Source organism: Cheilinus undulatus, linkage group 1 (assembly GCF_018320785.1).
Source record: "Cheilinus undulatus linkage group 1, ASM1832078v1, whole genome shotgun sequence".
Classification (NCBI taxonomy): domain Eukaryota; kingdom Metazoa; phylum Chordata; class Actinopteri; order Labriformes; family Labridae; genus Cheilinus; species Cheilinus undulatus.
Window position 1 is genome coordinate 25,973,454 of NC_054865.1, and position 21,083 is coordinate 25,994,536.

Here is a 21,083-nt window from a genome sequence, read left to right on the forward strand (position 1 = left end):
TCATTATTATTATCATTATTATTATTATTATTGGTTTTTGCTCACATAAGAAAGTATTTTTAGAAAAAGCTGAAGTAATTAACATCTATGAACAGTTGATTATGTAACAGTAGAAAGGTAAAGCCCATTAATGTTACAAATATGAGTAGCGTACAATTAAGTATTTCATTTTAAAGAAAATACTGTCGATGGGGATCTTGTTTTGACAACATAAAAACATTTCTATTGTGTGTGTGTGTGTGTTGTTAGATTCATGTTTATGCGGATTTATATATATATATAAACTTCCACTTAGAGTAGGTTTCATCGCATCCCACACATCCCGTTAGTGCCTGCCCAACCAACTGCTCCTGCGCTACGTAAATCGTCCGCGAGACGTCGCCGTTGCTCCTTCCCGACTTCCCCACGAGCCTGTTTGCCATCTGGCTTGCGGTCACGTGACACAACTGTCAGGGGACAGCATGGCGGACATGCATGTGGAGCCTCAAAACAAATCGCACCGATTGTCCAGCTAACCCCGCCGTGTAAAACCATCGACACCTCGAGCTGAACGGGGCTGGCGGTGCCCGCGCAGACAGTAGGATGGACGAGGAGAACAAACTTCAGTTCCCGTCTCTGCCCGCGACCAAGGAGGAGCTTCTGGTGAGAGCGAGCCGCCTGTGCTAGCCTGGCTGTCTGTGAGGCTAACCTGAGCTAACCCCGGCTCCATCCAGCCTTATTGTCTGGCTGCTAAAATATGCGCTCAGCTGTTGTGTATGCCAAGGACGTTTCATAATTGTACTTATCCATGAACTATATTCCGTTTACTTGTCGAAAATGTTCAATTTACTAACGATAAATCCACTTTGCTAAATAAAAAGTCTCCAAACATTAGCCACGTATGTACAGAACTGTAATGGCAACGTTACTAGTTTCTTACCCTGTGTGGCGGTGGGAAAGCACCAGTACTAGCTGTATCATCAACAACACAATCTCCAAGAATTGTACTCAGCTAATCTCACATGTAAATCTGTATTTTACAGGACTGGGCTTATCCTATGAGACGGGAAATGCAGGTATGTAAAGGGAGGAGTAAGCATGACAGCAAAATCCTTTATCTGTATTCGGATATCTCCTGATTAAGGGATTCAGTCTCAGCAACACTGTCAATAAACCTAAGACACATCACATTAAATTCTAGCTGATTTCAACCATCTAGTCCGACTTTAATTCTTAAAAAAGTATTACATTAACAGAGCCAAACCCCTACAGATAATTGTCACTATATTTAAAACTTAGATGTGATTTGAGTAAAAAAAAACTCAAATAATTTTAAGAACTTTAAAAAGCATAACAGGTGTAGTAGGCATCCATATTGTGTCATTTTTTGTTTTTAATTGTTAAAATATCTCAGGCAAACTCGTGAACACAGTCTAATTACACAGTGGGCAACGCTTGGTGGAGAAACATTGTCAACGAATTTGTCAGTTGAGACAGTATTCACGAGTTTACTTGGAGTTTTTTTAAAATTAACACCTCTCCAATGCTTCTCTCACTGAAGAGATTAATTTTTTAGTACATTTTGGTGCTTTATTTATTCTGCTTTACTAATAAAGATTTTTATCATTTAAAAGCATGCAGTATTGAAAGATACCACAATTTTAAGGTTTTGACTATCTTAGATTACACCTGTTGTGTTAAAGGTAATTTAATACAGCAGTGGTAGCAGTAGAAAAATGATGCGGTTTGAGGTTTGACTTGGTTGTTGATACTGTTATCATGTGATTGGTCACCAAGTATCATTCTGCAATATGTGATGCACGAGGGGTGTAAACGTATGTGTATTAGTACTGTACCAGTTCAGTACAGGCCTCTAAGTAAAGTACAGATGTGTACCAAATGAATACATGTGGAGAAAAGCTCATAACATGGACAGGTAAATGAGAGCACAACCCACACCATCCTGGCAACCACACAGCCACAGCAAACAATAGCGCTAGATAAAAGTCTCCTGTTCGGCAACACTGAATTTTCCAGTGAAATACAACAGAGACAGACATTATTCAGCAGGTGTGTTGTTGGCACATCCTGCAGATCAATTAAAGCATTTGAAGTGACACCAAACAAACATGAATGCCACTCGGTTTGGAAGTTTAACTGCCTCTTTCCTGAGAGGACCAAAGCTATAAAGATTATTGTTAAAGCAGCCGATCTACAACCAGACAAGCTGTTGAGAAAACAGGGTTTAAACACCTGTCAAAGGTAACAGAGCCAAAGTAGAAAATTCTAATCCTCTGCCTTTCAACAAATATCCCAGCAGCCCTTTATGGACTACCATGATTAAAGTTTCTTCATTAAAATAATGGTCTTCTGGTTTTGTGAATCGAATAAAACCTAAATGCGGTACCTTCAACTGTCAGCCTCAGAGGGGGAGAGGGGGACTCTGTCATGTCTACAGCTGGGTTAGAGCATTGGCAACAGCTATCCTCAGATTCCAGACAGGCTCCATCCTCTTTATCTGCTGAGATGGGCTGTAAAAATGCTCCCAGACTTTGTAGTAGGTCCCATCGGTTAATAAAGTAATCCAGGGTTGAAGTCAGTGTTGAAGTAGGCAGGATAGATGATAATAAGCGCACCTAATTAGCCAACTAATGGTTGCATGATGATGTGTTAAAGGTCGGCTGGGAATTTTGATATGTAGATGTATCAACCTAACCTTGCAAAGCAGATGGATTTGCCCATTTCCATGTTTCTCACTGGCAAATCCATTTTGCAAAGCTCCCATCTGGCCCGGTTAGAAAGTGACGGAACCAATCAGCGAAGAGGGGCAGTACTTTAAGCCTCGCCATAGTCGTGACGTACACAAGCAGCGACAAGAAGCCAGTGCAATTATGGTGGAAGAGCTTAGCGTGGATGCTGCTAAAGCGCCAGTTTTATCAGAAATTGTTGACATTTCTTTGTTAAAAGAAGAACAAAGAACAGCAGTGAGTTGTTTTCTTTTCAAAAACGACAAAAGTCATGTACTGACACGTCTGTAGTCGCCGTGGTTCGCGTTATTCCTCGGTAGCTGCGCATGCACACCTCAGTCATGGCTACGTCACGCGTTTTGTTGCTCTGATTGGCCCGTAAAGGTGTGACAGACAGAACATTCATCCTATCACACTCTGAGTTTTTATCAAAGCCTCTGCCCTTTCCCAAACACTTAGTATTGAAGGTTTTCCAGATGGATGTGTGAAACACATCCATCTGGCGTGTCAGGTTAGTATCAACCTAGTTTTTTAAAAATGTTTTTTTGTTCATTGAAGACCTTTTGTAAGGAGGTTTTAGCATTATTCCTAGTTTTCAGCCTATTTATTTTAAAATATATTTTTAATGTAGAAAAAACCCTCCAAATTAAGAAAAACAAATCTGTATTTCATTATTTAATTACAGAAACGTACCAAACCAATTTCTTTTCCCATACGGTTACACCCCTATAATGCACACATAACCTTTAAAGATGGTTTGTAAAATTTGAAAAAATGCTTATTTCTTAAGTTAATTAACAAGATGTGCATTTTTATATTGATTTGTCTATGTTTTTAATGATAACATGCTTTATTTATTTTTTTTAGGAGATATTACCTGGACTCTATTTAGGTCCCTACTCTGCTGCAATGAAAAGCAAGGTCATTTTTACTGATTTTTTATTGCTATATTAAAAACAAAAAAAAATTAGATGCACCATATGCTTTGTTCAGTAGCTCATATTATATTTTCACCCTCTTTTGCAGCTGCCAATTCTTGAGAGACAGGGCATAACACATATTGTGTGTGTCCGCCAAGATATTGAAGCCAATTTTATCAAACCTAATTTCCCTCATTCATTTAGGTAAGCAATAACTTTATTGTCTGAAATGTTGAATTTTACCCATTACACCATGTATTAATTGTGTTTGCTCATTGCAGATACCTTGTGTTAGATATTGCTGACAATCCAGTGGAAAATATTATAAGATTTTTCCCTACAGTAAGTGACTTCCTTGTTGGGGAGCTTTTCACCAAATGAAAGCTACTGGATTGACATTATGCCCTAATGTACTTTTTCTTTACCCTTTCAACAGACTAAAGAGTTTATTGATAGCTGCTTAGAAACAGGAGGTAAGGATGTATGTAGTTTTTATTTAAAATCACAGCGTCAAAGAGAGAAAAGACACAATAAACTTTTCTTGTATTTTTTAGGAAAGGTACTGGTTCATGGTAATGCAGGGATATCAAGAAGGTGGGTTTTTTTAATCACAGCATTTTATATTCTTGCATTGTATCTCATGCCCTTTAATTTACATGCCCTTTTTTTTTCAACCATAGACAATTTTGAGGTATCCTTGAATAGTGTGGCTGTATAGTTTTTGACTGACCTCTAAGACTAAAGCAAGCAAAAATCTGAATTACTGTTGTAAAAGTAAAACTCACTCTTATTTTTGTCTTCCAGTGCTGCCTTAGTGATTGCGTACCTTATGGAAACATTTGGAATGAAGTACAGGTTTGTTTATTCTCAGTTTATAACACTTTCTTTAAAGAAATATAAAGTAAATGTAGATTGTGCATTTAATAGCAGTATATAAAGAGAACAATCCAGCTGCAACTAAATAGTAGACTTTTGGCTTAAACTGTTGGGGGTTTACAAAAATACAGTATTTACTATTTAGGGATTGGAGACATTTTATTAAGTACCTCTATTAACAGGAGCTCAAAAGTATTTCGCCTGCCAGTTCACAAATATAACTGCAGTTTTTGTTACTAGGAGGAAAATCATTTCATTTTCTTCTCTGGAGATGCTTTGCCAGGCTTTTACTGCCTTCAGTTGCTGTTTGTGAGTCTTTCTGCCTTCTGTTTTGTTTTCAGTAACTGAAAAGATTCTCTGTTGGGTCAAGATTAGGTGAAATCTCTGGGGTTACCTTAGCGTAATGTTCTGGATGATGACCCAGAACATACCTTAGCGGTATGTTCTGGGTCATCATCCATTCCTTTCCTTCCCCAAGCGTTTCTCCTCCTCTCATTCTGGGACAAGTTTGTTTTGGTTTCACCTGTTTAAAGAAGCTGATTCCAGACCTTGAGAGGCTTTTTAAAGTCTTCTGGTGAAGTCTAATCTGGCCTCACTGTTCTTTAAGTTTACCTGTGGTTTTTAGTTTGTTGTAAAGCTTATGTGTTTACACTCATGGAGGCATCTCTTGGTTGTTGACTTTGACAGGGAGATACCGACCGCCTCCAGAGTATGCTTGACTTGAATAGATGTGGTGAAGTTGTCTTCCATGGTCTTCAAGGCTTTTTGATGTTGCAGAGCCTTTCTTTTAATGTACCAAATTATTGATTTGCCACCTTTTTCCTTTTCCTTTAAGATTTATTTTTGGGCTTTTTATGCCTTTAGTGACAGCAGAGGACAATTGATAGAATTGGAAACGGGGATGAGAGAGCTGGGGAGAAACATGCAGGAAAGTGACAAGGGGCATCTTAAACCACAAGGCCACCTATGCCCCATTGTCACTTTTTTGCTATCTCATTGATAGATTTTCTCAGGCTAATTATGGCCTCCTTCACTTGCATTGATACTTCTCTAGACTATTTTGATAGTTCCAGTCAAACTGCTACCCAGTGTCAGTTCAGCACTTGAAATCCAGACCTTTATCTGCTTTGTTGGTCTTAAAGTTACAGGGAAACTGCTTTTGAGACTGCTTGTCAGTCAATTGTCCAAATACTTCTTAGCCTCTGATAATAGAGGTACTCTAAATAAATTGTTTTAATTTGTAATTCTATTATCTATTATAAATCTATTGCAATGGTCAGAAGAAGCAAAAATGATAAAAATTGGGTCACTGTGGCAATAAATAAAGGCATTTCTGTAAGTGCTGAGTACAAGTACAGCCTGCTGTTTGCAGTTTTACATCTTCATGTTTCAGAGGCTCTGGTTTTAAGTTCTGTTAATTTTACAGGGATGCATTCAGCCACGTTCAAGAGAGGAGGTTCTGCATTAACCCAAATGTGGGCTTCGTGCATCAGCTACAGGTAACTTCTGACTTCTACGCATGCACTACTGAATCAGTGCACGGCTAAAGTATTAGGAAAATTAACATTTACATTAAAGATTCAAAAGTTTGTATGTATGGCTAGTTAAAGCTGTGCCTCTTTTGACAATTTAAGCAATATGAGATATTGAATATGAAAATAATTTAAGCAGCTCTTATTTGTTCTCATCAGGCTTTTTCTATTGACCTATTATCTACTACAGAGGTTTCTTTACTATCTCTGGTCTCTTCTTCAGTCTTCTCTTTGTCAGCCATTGTAATGTTACAACAGCTGTGTTTTTCTGTTTTCTAGCTTTCAAGTAGGCCTACATGATATGAGAACAATATATGATGTGTGATAACACTGATCAAAATTGTGATAACAATGAGAAGTGTGATAAATGAAGAAATACGAAAGACTGCAAAACAGCTATAAAACACAGTTAAAATGTATATCTGCTGCTTGATTTTGTGTACAGTGCCTGCATTTGCAAGATATTTGTCCTGAATCAAGAATCAATCCAAAACATTTTTAGTAACATTGTGAATAAAACTTAGCGTTGGTTCATGCAGGATACAGTAGTCATACACCTAGCCGTGATTAGCTGACAGCAAGCTGATCCCAATTATCGCCTCACAGCTCCCATAGCAAATCACAGCTCTTTGTCATTACACAGCAGTACATTTAAATATGACGTACTTCTCACTAATCCCTGCATTAATGCCGATGCACCACGCTACTGCTGCTGGCAAAGCTTCACCTCCACAACCCCAGCCTCCTCGTTTATAGCATAAAGCTTGTTGCACCATCATATTCATTCATACTACTATGGATTAATTGTTTTTGAACTAATCAAAGTGAGGTTTATGTAACAGCTGCCCTAAATTAACTGCATTGGTAATTACTGAGATCATTTTTATGCTTTTGCAATGGTTAATCCACCAATATGTAGAAGCTCTTTAACCAAAATTATGTTTTTAATACTAAAATATAATTATTATTGTTATCCACAAATTTTCAAATTTACTGATTTACAAAAAAACTGAAAAAATAGTAAAGCACATTAATATTTATTGAATAATATGTCAAATTGTAGTTATTTACTTGCATTCCTGAACAGAAAAATGAGTTTTAGTGGCTGAATGTTATGCTTGATTCATTTCTGACTTTTCAGAGAAGCCCAGTGAGCTGGCTTAAATTTGGGTATAAAGAGGTGAATTCAGTTTGAAATTCCTCATTCCTGTTCAAAATGGTAAAACGTGGAGAGCTCACTGAAAATGAAAGAGTCCGCATTAAAGCACTTCATGATGCTGGATGGTCTCTGAGACAAATATGACAGGTGGTCTAATAAATTTGTTAAGCACTGTATATGTGTCCATACGGGCATTTCTAGCTATGCGCTCCCTGGAAAGTTGAAGCATGCTGTTTGACTAATCCAGAGAGCATCTTGTAAGCAGAGCCTTCTCCACCAAGTAAAACCTGTATATCCATTTTGCAATAAAAGGGTTAAATATATGACAAGAGTGTTCCTGAATGAGATTAGTTACAGTAAACCCAGAAGTAGCTAACACTGATCTTGAGTTTCTTCTGATTGTGTCAGAATGGTGTAAAAGCATGTTCATTACACAAGGCCAGCAACAAATGCATAAAATGTACCCTTGCTGAGCAAGAAGGCATAGATTAAATAATACATCCTGTTTTTTAGGATAAATTTAGACTTTTAACCCACGTTTACTGCAAAAATGTTTTCGCTGAAATTTTAATTAACTGGGCAACCTTGTTTTCAAGCAGTTACTAATATGTGGATTCCTTCAGGGTCCCATAAACTAAGACAGTGCAAATACACATATAAAGGCAAATTGTTAAAATTTGTAGTTGTATTAATACTCAATTTTAAAGCGGATGGGTTGTACTGCTGTATCCCACTCAGAAATCACAAATCATATTATGGGTTTCTTGAGCATTAGTCATGCCAGTTATCAAGCTGGGGTTTATTTGTGGTGCATTCTTGTCAGGTATTTAATATTTAATTAGCCTATAAGTCATGTTATCGTTTGTATTTGTTCATTTACTTTAAAGGCCTGTCTGGGGACAGGCATTGCAAATTAGGTTAGGCTATAAATAGCTCTGTGTGCTGTACTTGTTCCTATTCAAAAATCATGCAAATAATCAGGATGCCACAATTGTCTAAATTTTAAACCTGTGTGTTTCCCTAGGAATATGAAGCGATCTACCTAGCCAAATTGACCATTAAAATGATGTCACCCATGCAGTTGGGAAGGTCCTTCTCCATACAAGCGGGGATGCCAGGTTTGTACTTAGTACTCTGTCATGTTGAGGGATTCTAGTTTCCTCATTTTTTAATTCTGATTAGTGGGCCAGCATAAGAGTGAGGTATGTTAAAGCTTTTAAGGCAAGTGAGTGTTTAATAATATCTGTTCTTAAAGTTGCTGATGTTTCCATTTCAAAGACAAATAGAAATGTGCTGTCAAGGTCTGAGTCCTGAGCTCATCACTTTCCTGTAAGCTATTTCCATTATGGCCTCATGCAGCTGAGATCATCAAGAACAGAACATGAAATGTTAACGGTCTAGGGAGTTTTGGTCATATAAAATGATGGGTGGTAAACTAGTATCAGTACTGTCACTTGTTGAATTGTAGTGCTCACTGGAGGCAACACCAATAACACCGATAGCTCAACCATCCAGATTCAGTGAAATTAAATTGAAGTATTGTAACAGGGTGATCTGTGAAAAACAACAGCTCATATAAAGATCATCATCAGCATGCTTCACTCTGACATTACAAGAGCAAAGCCTAAGGATTAGGTCACTTCCAGTGTAAGGAAGTCACTGTAATTAACATGCAGCACATCCATAAGGTAAACATGTTAATGTCCATAATAACAGCTACATGAAGTGAATGTGCTTGCTTTACAGAAGATCTCTCTCTCTGTCTGTCTGGAGCTTTAACAAATGCTATGTGCTGGAATAGATTGACTGAAGTACTGCTCACAGGGGATTAGTATTCCCGTGGACCTCTGATGTAAATTACCCCCTGACATCAGTGTTTGGTGCTGTGCATTTGCACAGGACAAGTGAAGTCTGTAATGTTCCTAAATTTGTCACCTGTGGATATCATCAGCTGATCAAGCACACCAAAAGAGCAGAAAGGTGTACGAACCTTTAAAAAACCCAATTACCTCCCTAAATCATAGAGATGCCAATTTGCACAGGATGGGTGTTACCTGTGGACCTTTGTGTGAGCTGAAATATTGTAGGTAAATTGCCCTGGATTTTTATACTTCTCAAATTACAGACATGGTTGATTCGCATGGGATTAAAAACATGCCCTGCACAATAATTACAAATTACTAATTACAAATGACCAAAGGTCCCTAGGTAATACTAATCCCTTGCGAATAGGGCTTTAGTTAACTTGAACCCAGCCCAGCAACTCCACAACAGCTCAGGAAATGGTAGAAAGTGTTAGATAAGCTTTACCTGATGACTTGGTTATTTTAAGTCAAAGACAATTAAAAAAAAGTGGACAGTGGTCTAATTAACTGCTTTAAACACTTTAGTTCAGTACACTCACCACTGTCTCTGCTGAAGCAAAGATGATTTAATGATAAACACATTATTTTCGATAAGCCCTTTACCATTGACGTCCCTACTGTTGTTGTTTGAATGTTTGAATTATGACAGGCCATATCTAAAAATTAAATTTTCTATTTTCTGTATCAGTTTAGCAGGAAAGAAACGAAACTAGAAACCACTATTGCAGTTACACACAACACACACTGACAACTGAACTCACTGACACTCAGAAAAGCATCCTTTAGTGCCCTTATCCACAAGCATGAGTCAAATATGCTATCACAGGGTTGTAGAGCCTGAACATACATTTTAAATGCATTACCCCTTTTTATTTTTTAATACTGGATATAACACTGCATCTGCAAAGAAGAAAAACGAATGGAAATCAATCAGTGATATAAATTTTAGGTCATATCACTGAGCTCTAGTTATGGCATTGCTTTGTGTTTTCTTGTTGTCTTTCTGCTGTATAACTAGTTACCATTTTATTCATATATCTAACAGGGAGCCGTAAACGCAGCCTGGAAGAAGATGATGACTTTGGAGCAATGCAGGTTACAGCAGCACAGAACGGATGAGCTTTGCTGATATTTTGCCATGTGGCAGCGCAGTGCACTCATTTTTTTTTTTTTTTTTTTTTTTTTTTTTTTTACATTTTTAATGGGATTAAAAATGTAAATATTTGATCTTTTCTAAGGGGAAGGGTTGTGGGAGGGATGGGGGGGCACTCGTGTCTGAGACATGGAGTCGTGACGGGGATTTGGGAGTATTTGATAACCTTTTTTTCTCAAGCTGTATGCACTGATGGGAGATTTTTTGCAGTTTTATAGTATTTAAAGCATTTTTGCATTTGCAGCGGGACAGTATTGCAATAATGCACTTTCAATACTTGAATTTGTGTAGAGACGACCAGAATGGGGCAGTCGGCATAAGGGAAAGTAGCCAGGACGTTGCCCAGCGGAGGACATGAGAGAGGACTAGCTAATGCCTTTAACATCAGAGTAATAGGATAAAGACTAATATCAGACTAAATGTGGGATAGTGTGGAATGGAAAATAACTCACTGCTTAATAAAAAGAAGTCTGACTCAGTCTTGTGCTGTGTTTTTATATCATAATGTAATGCTTGCTTCACAGCTTTGTAGTCGTAATTCCAAATATTTCTTTATAAAGAAAAAAATACAGCAGTAACATATTACAAAATTAGATTATCCTTAATTTTTATCTACATTTTTATGTAACAAACCTTTAAAAGACAAGTATGCCAGCAGTTAGTATTGTGATCTCTGGGACCATATGTACTCAAGGCTAAAATCTAATTTTTTTCATTTTGAGGGTTGCTACATGATTTAAAAGCAAATTCAAGTCTTAGGATTCAACGAAAAGATTCACAGCTGATGCACTGCACACCATTCATGCATTTTTTTATTTCACATGTGATTTAATTGCTTTGATTCCCAGTGTCCAAAGTTGAAACGCTTTTAAACATCTTAAAGTTTGACTGTTTAAAATGGCTTGAATGCAAAGTGAACAAGCAAGTACACTACTTAAAAAAAAACATACACTAGGTTGACTGTGGATCTAATTAAGAATTGTTTGCCAAAGAACTACCTAAATTTGAGACCTCTCACAGACCGAAACCTTTTAAAACACCTTTTGTGACCTTAAGTTTCAAATAATTCGGGTGTTTTAAGGATCTGGGAAAACACTGATTTAGAGCAATAGATAAAGCAAATACTTAAAATTCTAAATTAACCTTTAAACATAATGAGCAGTGTCTGCATGCCTGATAATCCATGACAGATGTGAACAGAAAAAAAGGATGCAAATACATGAATCTTCATAACAGTTTAGGAGTTTCTACTTTCTACACTACAAAGCTTCCACATGTTCATTTAATATATTTTCCAGCTACAGGTGCATCTGAAATTAAAATATCATGGAAAAGTTACTTTATTTCAGTAATTCAGTTCAAAAACTGAAACTCATTATATAGATTCATTAGGGTGAACTATGTTGTGTTTCTTTTAATTGTAATGATGGCTTATAGCTAATAGAAATTCAAAATTTAGTATCTCATAAAATTAGAATATTATGGAAAAAATCAATTTAATAAACTAATGGTGTGACACTCTAATCAGCCAATTAACTTGAAAACACTTCAACACTTAATCTTCAATTTTTAGGATTTAAAAGTGGGTTTTTTGTTTCTTTTTTGTTTGTTTCTGAACAAAGTCATACCTCAAGATCTCTGGAAAATTTACCAAAGTATAAACTTATCCCAGGACAATAGAGTAAAACAAACTATATGCATGCAAGTCCTCCCAGGGAGTCTGCAATAATATAATCTTTTTTATTATAACTCGTCTCACCTCTTTTTTTGTCACTTTTGTCTGATCTGAAACTACTTTTTCATTGGTTATGTTTAGCTGGGTGGTTTTTGGAAATTTGGGTCATGATTTCTCTTTAAGTAGCTGTGGTAGGTTCTGAAGCTTGTCCAGCAGAGGACCAATGAGCTATACAATCATGGGGAAGACTGCTGACTTGACAGATGTCCATAAGACAATCACAAGGAGGGTAAGGCACAAAAGGTCATTGCTAAAGAGCTTGCTGTTAACAGAACGCTGTATACAAGCATATTAATAGAAAGTTGAACTGGAGGAAAAAGAATGGTAGATTAAGGAGCACAAGCAACAGGAATAAGCACAGCCTTGAGAGGATTTTCGAGTAAAACCTGGTCCAAGAATTTGGGGGAACTTGACGAAGAGAAGACTGGGGCTGGAGTCAGTTCATCAAGAGTCACCATGCGCAGACGTACCAGGGAATTTGGCCACAACTCTTGCATTCCTTTTGTCAATTCATTCTTAAATCAGCGTCTTACCTGGGCTAAGGAGAAAAGGAACTGGACCATTGCTCAGTGGTCCTATGTTCTCTTTTCAAATGAAAGTAAATTTTGTGTTTTATTTGGAAATCAAGGTCCAAATCTGGAGGAAGATCAGAAAGGCACAGAATCCAAGATTCTTGGAGTCCAGTGTTCCCAGTCTCCACAGTCAGTGATGGTTTGGGGAGCCATGTCATCTGCTGCTGTTGGCCCACTGTGTGCCTTTTACCGGGAGATTTTAGAGCACTTTTCCACCTGGACTTGGAACCTGCCCACACTTCCAAAAGTACCAAAAGCTGGTTAAATGAGCCTTATATTCCTGTGCTTGATTGTCCAAACTCACTAGACCTGAACCCCATAGAGAATCTCGGTTACGAGCCAAATCAAAGCAACCTGGGCTTCGATAGCACCTCAGCAGTACTATGGGCTTATCGCTTCCATGCCAGACTGCAATGATGCAGTAATTTATGCAAAAGGAGCCCCAACCAAATACTGAGTGCATTTTACTGAAAGTACCTTTCAGAAAGCTTATATTTCTGTATTAAAAATTATTTGCTATTGGTCTTATGTCATATTCTATTTTTTTAACATCCTGAATTTTGTTTTTTGATTAACTATGAGACATAATTACAATTGAAAAAAAATAAAGACTTTACATTGTTCAGTGTGTTTAATGAATCTATATAATGACTAACTATAGAAATCAATTAACTTTTCTGCAATGCTCTAATTTATTGAGATGTATGTAGGAATAAAAGAAAGGACAAGCAGTAGATTGGAGAGTATTTACTGTCACAATTGTGTACTAAATAAATTACATTAAATATTTCCCCATTCTCCATAAACAATAATCAAAACTTAAATAAGTGTACATATACAAAAATTTCAATCCATTGGCCAACATATTTCAACCCTTATGTTTATGTTCTGTCCTTACTGCTGCCTCAAAAAAATAGAGCTTTCTGTTCTCTTTCAATATTACACATTTGCAGCCTTCGTAATGATAATGCTTCATGACTTGAAGTCATACTTTCTCCTTTTTTTTACAACAATGAAAGAAAAAAAACACTTTTTCCAAAAAAGAAAAAAAAAACATATAAACCCCCCAAAACCCCTTTGGAAAATAACCAGGTATAAAGAAAAGACTGCTTTTCTTTGGTGAGTTTTTCTGGTAATTTATACAACAGAGACAACTAAAACTAAGATTCAAACCTGGTGTGAAATTCTTTATCTTGGTGATAAACTTTGTAGTGGAAATGGTGATTTTTAGAAGCTATGGCCTTTCCTGTAGTTAATATTTAAATAACTGTTTTGCTTCGGAAATGAAAAAGTTTAATTTTTTCCCATTCATTTCCTTAGCAAACACATTTACTTACAGTCAGCTGCATGGTTTTCACAGATATCATTTAGTTTGCAACCAATAACTTCATAACAATGTAACACACTAAAACATAACATTAGCAGTAACTTCCTTTCTTCAGATGGCGTGGGAAGAAGACGACAGAACTCCACCCTGCTGAGGTAGCCATGATTACCAAAGGGGTGGAAGATGACGTAGATTTAGGCAGAGGGCTTCAACATATGTTTATGTTTAGTATGTCCAACATGATGAAATCAAGATGAGCTTCAGATGTGTCATAACCTCAGAACTCATCCTCAGCAGCTCTCCCAAGTCTTAAGATAAGTTTTTAAATGCAGCTAAGGGTGTGTAAACATGTGGTCCGTGCCTCTGATGTGGACGGTAAAAGATGCTGTTGTCCTCAATCGAAAAATCTACACTGCATGTAGGTCTCGTCTGAAGCCGTGTAGCTGAACTTCTCGTAGAAGGCTACATTTTTGGGTGAACATTCCAGTGTGATTTTATAACAATTCAGTTTTTTGCTGAGGAGAGTCAGGGTTGAAACTAACCTATAAAGACAGAAAAAGAGCATGTTTAAAAATGGTAAAGATGTCCATCTAAGTTACTTAACATTAATCATTTTATCTGAGGCCAATTCTTAAATGTAAAAAAAAAAAAAAGGACAGAACAGAATGCTTTTATATCAGGCTCCAGCAGGTTTACTCACAGTTTGCCCAGCTGCTTCCCTCTGCACATGTCACTAACTACGACCTCCTCCACCCGGCCCCTCTACAAACAAAATACAGCACAGATGGTCTTCATTTCAGTCATGGTTTCTTTTTTCATTATCATTATCAATAATAGCATATCTGTTATTATCCAATCTTAAATGTGACCTTTGGTTTATGGTAGTGAACTGTTAACACCATCCTAATAATCACCTTAATAATAAGTAATGTATTCATGGCAGGAGTCTTTAGGAGGAATGTAGGGGTTTCCACTGTGACAAATGCACTTTTTTCAATATGGTTTACCTTAGCACAGGAGTGGATGAATTTGTGTTCTGTTATCAACGTAGCTGTCGCAACAATCTGTCCCAGATTCGTGTCTTCCACCACCACAACATAGTAGTCTCCTGTTGCCTTCATATGCTCAAACTTTTCTAGAAGTAGAACACAGTATATAAATATTTATTTTTTTACAAAGGTTTGTATTTTAAGTGATTTTCAGAAGGAGGGTCTATCATTACTTAAATGATGACTTTCAGATTTAAAATTCAAACTAATACTGGGGATCAGAATGAAAACCTCAGTTTTGTTTAATATAGCGGCTACACAAAGCAAAACTTACTGAAGAATTGCTCAGGTGTAACATCACCTGTCTGAGTTAGTTGGGATAGAACTTTGAAGAATCCTGAAACACAGAAACAAAATATGTTAGAGATTTAATCCATCTCTGTTCATAATAGTTACTTTATCACCTTTACAGCAGTGGTGGGGGGTAAATTATATTTACTGGCACTACTGTAATTACACCGTTTTTGGTGTTTTTCTGCTTATTTGAGTAGTTTTTCAAATCAGTAATTTAATGTTATTTTAGAACAGAACACACTAGTCACAAATTGTACACTGTATTTCGCACGGTTTAGTTTTTGGGGGAAACTTTAAAGAAACTGGTGGGTTCTGAAGCTGGACCAGTTGAGAGCCAATACTTTACTACGTCTTGAAAAGCATCAACTTCTGGTTATGAAAGTAAGTCAAAACAAGGATGCCCAAGCTTTCTATAAGCGAGATGAAAACTGGTCAGCTGTTTGGCTTCAATAACACATGACAATCAGTAGCACATAGTGAGAGAATGATTTAACATTATATCCAAAAACAGCTGTTGCATTTTATCTTATCATAAAGGTGAGCCTTTACCTGAACAACCTGGTTAAAGATTAATATTCTCTTCTTGCTATTATTCATGAAAGAAAGTTTTATTTTCCAGTACAACCCCCTCAGGTATCAAAAGTAGCTACTGAAGACCAAAAGTAAACGTTAAGTGAATTATTTTTTACTTTAATTTAAGTAGATTATGGAGATGGGCCTGATCCAATCCAATATCAGTATCGGGTCAAACATTTACATTATTTTACTATCAGTAGTAACTTGCTTTTTCATGTCAATTTTTAGTTTGAAAACTTCACATTTGTTGTTTCTTGCTGCAGTAGTCCCAAGGTAAATCCTGTTTAGTTGAATCTGTTTTTTACTTACTTTAAGAGTTTTTTGTAGATATTTATATTAACATATTTACTTTTTATACAGTGTCAGACATTTATTTTAGATATTCAGTTTACTGCTGTAGCCTTGAGCTGCTGTTGGTTGTCTACAATTGTTGCCACTGTTTTTACAGTACACTGCAGGTAAAAATATTTAATATGAAAACATGACAGTTGTTGCCGCTAACTGTTTCTATGTGAAGCCAGCACAAGTTAAAATGAATTTACTGGGAATAATATTGAGTTCATTCATTTAAAAATATTTTCTGATCTTCAATAAGAAATCCCGTTTCAAGTTTACTAGAGATGTGTGTAACCTTACACAAAATACCACTATAAACAATCAGAGTATTCATTATTAATTATTCATCTAAAAAAAAGAAAAAAAGAAAAATCAGATTTCATATCAAGTATCAGTAGTGATGTATCGGATCGGGATTAAAAAAGAGGATCAGCCCATCTCTAATGGATTTACAGGCCAATAAATTTAGTTCTACTTAATTAAATTTTAATTAAAGTAATTGTACTTTCACTTGAGTACAATGGTCTTGTACTTGTTCCACCTCTGTTTTTAAGTTTTACACTTTTCACTATGCTTTTATTTTTATTAGTCAGAAAGTGTTAAATAGATTAATGCATCTTAAAAGCACCAGAACTAGATGGTTTAGGCTAATTCTTTCCATCTCTGACTCACCCCTGTTGTAGTCTGCTGTACATAGTGGCCTGAGCACCAGGCCTTCCCCCGGGCTTGATGGAGACAGTGGGGGAGAGAAGGCGACAGTGTTACTACTCCAGTCTAGTTCCTTGAGCAGGGAGGGCTCGAAAAGAGGAGTCTCGTCCAGCAGCATTCCTCAGTCTCTGCGTGAGAACACACAAACAGGTGAGTCCACACACAGAAAAATGGGCGTCCACTAACCTATCCACACCTTCAAGTGTGTATATGCCAAAAACTAAATATTAAATAAATATTGAAATTTTAACAGTTTTAATTTCTATGTTTTACCCCATACAGTCAGAAAATGGTTAATATGGTCACAGTGTTTACCTGGACTGGAAATGTTTGCTCTAGTACAGAACTTTGACCAGACAAATGCAAATTTACTTGAACAAAATTGGCCAATACTAAACTACCATCAAACACACTTTAATTGAAAACAACTGATTATAACCCCTATACAACAGACTCATAGACATATGTATCCTTTAAGTCGTGTATTTACTCATGATTTCCTCTCCAGGATTTAGTCCAGGATGTGTAATATGAGAAGAGTCCATTCATAAGCCTTGGTCAAGAACCTGACTAAAACAGTTGTTGATGAAGTTAATAATAGCTTTAATAACATTGTTTCCTTTTGTATATCGGCAAAAGTTACGCACAAATGTTCATAGTTCAGAGTGTCTTAAATCTGGTTTCCATGGCAGCATAACAAACTACTGATGTCATCATTTCCCGACCGCAAAAAAAAAACATTTATATGGCAGCTTTTATGAGTTTATTAAGACGGGAGATTGTTTCCTTGTAGAGGACGATGTTTCATTTTCCCAGACTCTTTCTGATAAACAATTCAAAGAAATGTTATACCACCCACAGTGTTAAGTCGAGCAAATATTTAGCTTTGACATTAAACCATACTGCAAATATGTGTTTATTGTGAAAGATCACAAACAATAATGAAATATAAGGCATAGTCTTTGTTCGAGCGTCCTGTAAAGTAGCTACCTGGGGCTATCTCCCCTAAATAAAACAAATTCTGCCTAGTAAATGTCAGATTTGAATCTCACAGTTCATAATAACTATTAGCTGGATCTCCTCAGGGGTTTTCTAACATGCTGAGCAGCTAGCCGGCTAGCTAGCTGGTTAAGTAACTTACCAGTAGAAAGACGCCCGATAAGAGATGGTCGAGATCAATTTCCAGACTGAGGTATCGTTGAAGGACAACTGGGAAGTTCTACTACTCCTGAATCAGGTTGGGCTTCATCATTAAGCTGAACGGCGTGGGTGCTTCCGCCTGGCATGTGTCCTCCTGTATGACGTGGCAGGGACGCTGGAGGTGGGGCGCAGGCAAATGACGTCAATCGAGAGGACTCTGTGTGTTACTATGGTGATAAGCCTTGAAAGAGAAAAATTAATCTGCCTTAAAAATAAAAATAAGTACAAACAAAAAAGTTATCAGCCTTCTATTAAATATCTTTGAAATAAAACAAAGACTGGGCAAATCCTAATACATCTGACTGGAATGTAAAAAATGAAAAAATATATTCAGATATTTCTAACCTTCTGATTTGTCAGTGTCCAAATTTCTAATATTTTATAAGTGTTCTTTTCTGAACTTTTGGTGGTTTTATGGGCTCCTGTATGGCGTTTGATCCATTTCTGTTACCTATTGAAACGTGCTACTAAGCATTAGTGCGAAAGAGTAAATAAGGTGAGGGTTGGGGCTAAACTTTAAAATGATTTCGCGTTGCGGGAGCATTTTTGATAGAGCAGCAGAAGTCATCAGTACACTGGATCTTCTTCTGGAGGATCTATATCATTTGTTTTGTGAATATGGGGGGGCCATGTAGAATTTATTTGGGTATAGGACTTTCAGGAATTGAAAGAAATGAGTCTTGTGACAAACTGGCAAAGGAGTCCTTCAAGACAGGCCATTGATATGAAAGTCCCATTGGGAAAAGCTGAATGATACAGCATTTGCAAAGTAAAAATAGAGTAGCTTTTTTTTCTGCGAAAAAGAGTGGAATGATGAACAAAAGGGCAGGCATTGTTTCCCTGTAGCCATCAGTGAAAAGGAGGAGGCTGCAGATAACATCTAAAAAGGAAGACATGGTATTAACAAGACTAAGAATGGGGCATAGTGGTTTAGCCAGATATTTGAAACTTGTGAGTAAAAACCCTCTAGGAACTCCAGGAAAGTAGCTAAGTGCCCACTTCTAGACTGTGGAGGGCAGCATTACACTGTACAGTATACAACCTGCCAGAACGCCATTAGTGTACGAACAACAACAAAATATTTTTTTGCATTTCTTTTCAAGTAATAGCCAGAGAACAACAGAAGTTAAAATCTTAAATACCCACATCCTAACCAGATAATTTTAGAGTGGCATCATTACTCAGACTTACCACACTTAGGCCAAACATGTCTCAAGTCTAGGTGTAACTTGTAAAAATAAAAAGACAGAGGTTGTTCAAATTAGATTTGTACATATTAAAAGAAATTATGGTATAACACTTAAAAAATATTTAAAATTTATGCATATCTGGGTGAATACCGATTAACTTAGTAGCCCTCTTATACCAGATTATCCTCACACCTTAAAAAAAATCCCTGCTTTGCCTTTTTTGCTCCTTAAAGCTAAATATTCAATGGTGTCATGTTGTTTTCCTTGTGATAAATTAATTCAACTACACCAAATAAAAAAATAAAGAACTTTTGTGTTTATTACTGTAAAAACAAATCAATAAAAAACTGTTTCTTTTTACACTATTAAGTTTAATGGAGTTATGGCTTCCAAATATTGCTTTACTTCTATTTTAATTTTGTGCAAGTACTTTTTGCATTAGTGTTAAAATGGCATGAAACTTTAAGCAACAGGATTAAAATAAAAAGCCTTATCAGTCAATGAGAAAAGGTTTAAACTCCATACAAATAATGAAGTGATAAAATTAATCTGAAGCAGTCACAGTTTACACTGTTTCTGCCATTGAAAAATTAAAGTTAATTTGTTATGTGTATGTACTGTATATGATTTGTTTGTAAATGTTTTGTGAAAACAGGACAGATTTAAGTTTATTCTTATATCTGTTCCTTTTCTTTTAAGAGTTATTTTTGGGCTTTTTATGCCTTTATTGATAGAGGAGGAAAGTGGTTAGAATCAGAAACAGGGATGAGAGAGCTGGGGAGTGACATGCAAATTCGAACATGGGCCGACAGTGTACATGGAGTGCACCTTAAACCGGTAGCCCACGTGTGCCTCTTTCTGTTCCTAGTCATTCAAAGATTTTACATTGGATATGAATTGTTTTGTTTGATTGAATGAAATAAACATACCCAAATAGTATTCCTTCCTCTAATATACTGTATATTTAACAGAATTCTCTTCTCCTAGAACCTTTACTAAAGGAAGATAACAGGAATGATTCATCACCTGCAGTTCTTCTACATGGTTGATCCTGCTTGCTGAGAGGATTATACACATAGGTGAGAGAACAGGTGTGTGTGAAAGAGTTGCCTTTGTTATAATCCCTCAACTTAGAGAATTTTTGCATTAATGTTGATTGTTGAAAGAGCATAAATATGTGTAAAGATAATGAAAAACTATCGTATTCAGGGGTTCCAAAATATTTCCATGACAAGGTACCTCCTCAGCATCAGCCTCTGGTAGAAACTCCTTAATTTCTTTAAACATTATGTGGGCAATTCTAGAAAATAATTGATTTTTTTTTTTTTTTTTTATCAAAGCAGGGCCATTAAAAGCAGCTGCTCAGTTCTAATTGGCTAGATCGGTGTGGATGTTTTTTAAATGAAATGAAAAAAAAAAAACACAAATCAAAATGTTATATTTTCAATCACTGTCATAAGTAATTCATTTTCTAACATTTTACTCCATTTTCCCTACACGTTTCTGCCACATCACGAACTTCCAGGGAATAAAATTTCAAACTGATTGACGAGACAGCCTCTTGAGATGAATAACCTTGTTTTCAAGGGACCCTCATTTTAAATAATTGTTGGCCAATATTACCAGTGCTTGCAAAGAATTGACTTATTGGAGATGGCTATAATCAGAGGGCTCACAAATAAGTCAGCCCTGATGTCAAGCACTTGTATGCTTGCAGGGACATTCTAGCATCAGAGCTTTAGGAGAGCTCAACCCCCCTATATTCCACATACTCTGTCTTCAGCATTGTGCTCCAACTGTTGGTGCACAGTGCGCACCCTCACCCTCTGGATGCATTATCAAAGGATAAGCCGAGTGCGGCCCTG

General features: G+C 36.6%; 2 protein-coding genes across 2 annotated transcripts; one reads left to right on the top strand and one right to left on the bottom strand.

Annotated features, from left to right (window-relative positions):
• Positions 1-445: 445 nt before the first annotated feature.
• Positions 446-10,710, top strand: styx (serine/threonine/tyrosine interacting protein). The gene is made up of 12 exons (XM_041787747.1): positions 446-642; positions 1,023-1,055; positions 3,594-3,647; positions 3,753-3,850; positions 3,928-3,988; positions 4,083-4,119; positions 4,201-4,240; positions 4,451-4,501; positions 5,949-6,021; positions 8,238-8,331; positions 10,124-10,173; positions 10,523-10,710. Exons 1-12 carry the CDS (start codon positions 583-585, stop codon positions 10,559-10,561), a joined length of 690 nt encoding a protein of 229 aa, XP_041643681.1. The 5' UTR covers positions 446-582; the 3' UTR covers positions 10,562-10,710.
• Positions 10,711-13,298: 2,588 nt separating this feature from the next.
• gnpnat1 (glucosamine-phosphate N-acetyltransferase 1) lies at positions 13,299-18,130 on the bottom strand. Its single transcript, XM_041807043.1, has 6 exons — positions 17,970-18,130; positions 16,793-16,956; positions 15,189-15,251; positions 14,873-15,000; positions 14,566-14,627; positions 13,299-14,407 (listed from the first exon to the last, which is right to left on the bottom strand). Exons 2-6 carry the CDS (start codon positions 16,944-16,946, stop codon positions 14,260-14,262), a joined length of 555 nt encoding a protein of 184 aa, XP_041662977.1. The 5' UTR covers positions 16,947-16,956; positions 17,970-18,130; the 3' UTR covers positions 13,299-14,259.
• Between the last annotated feature and the right edge of the window lie 2,953 nt (positions 18,131-21,083).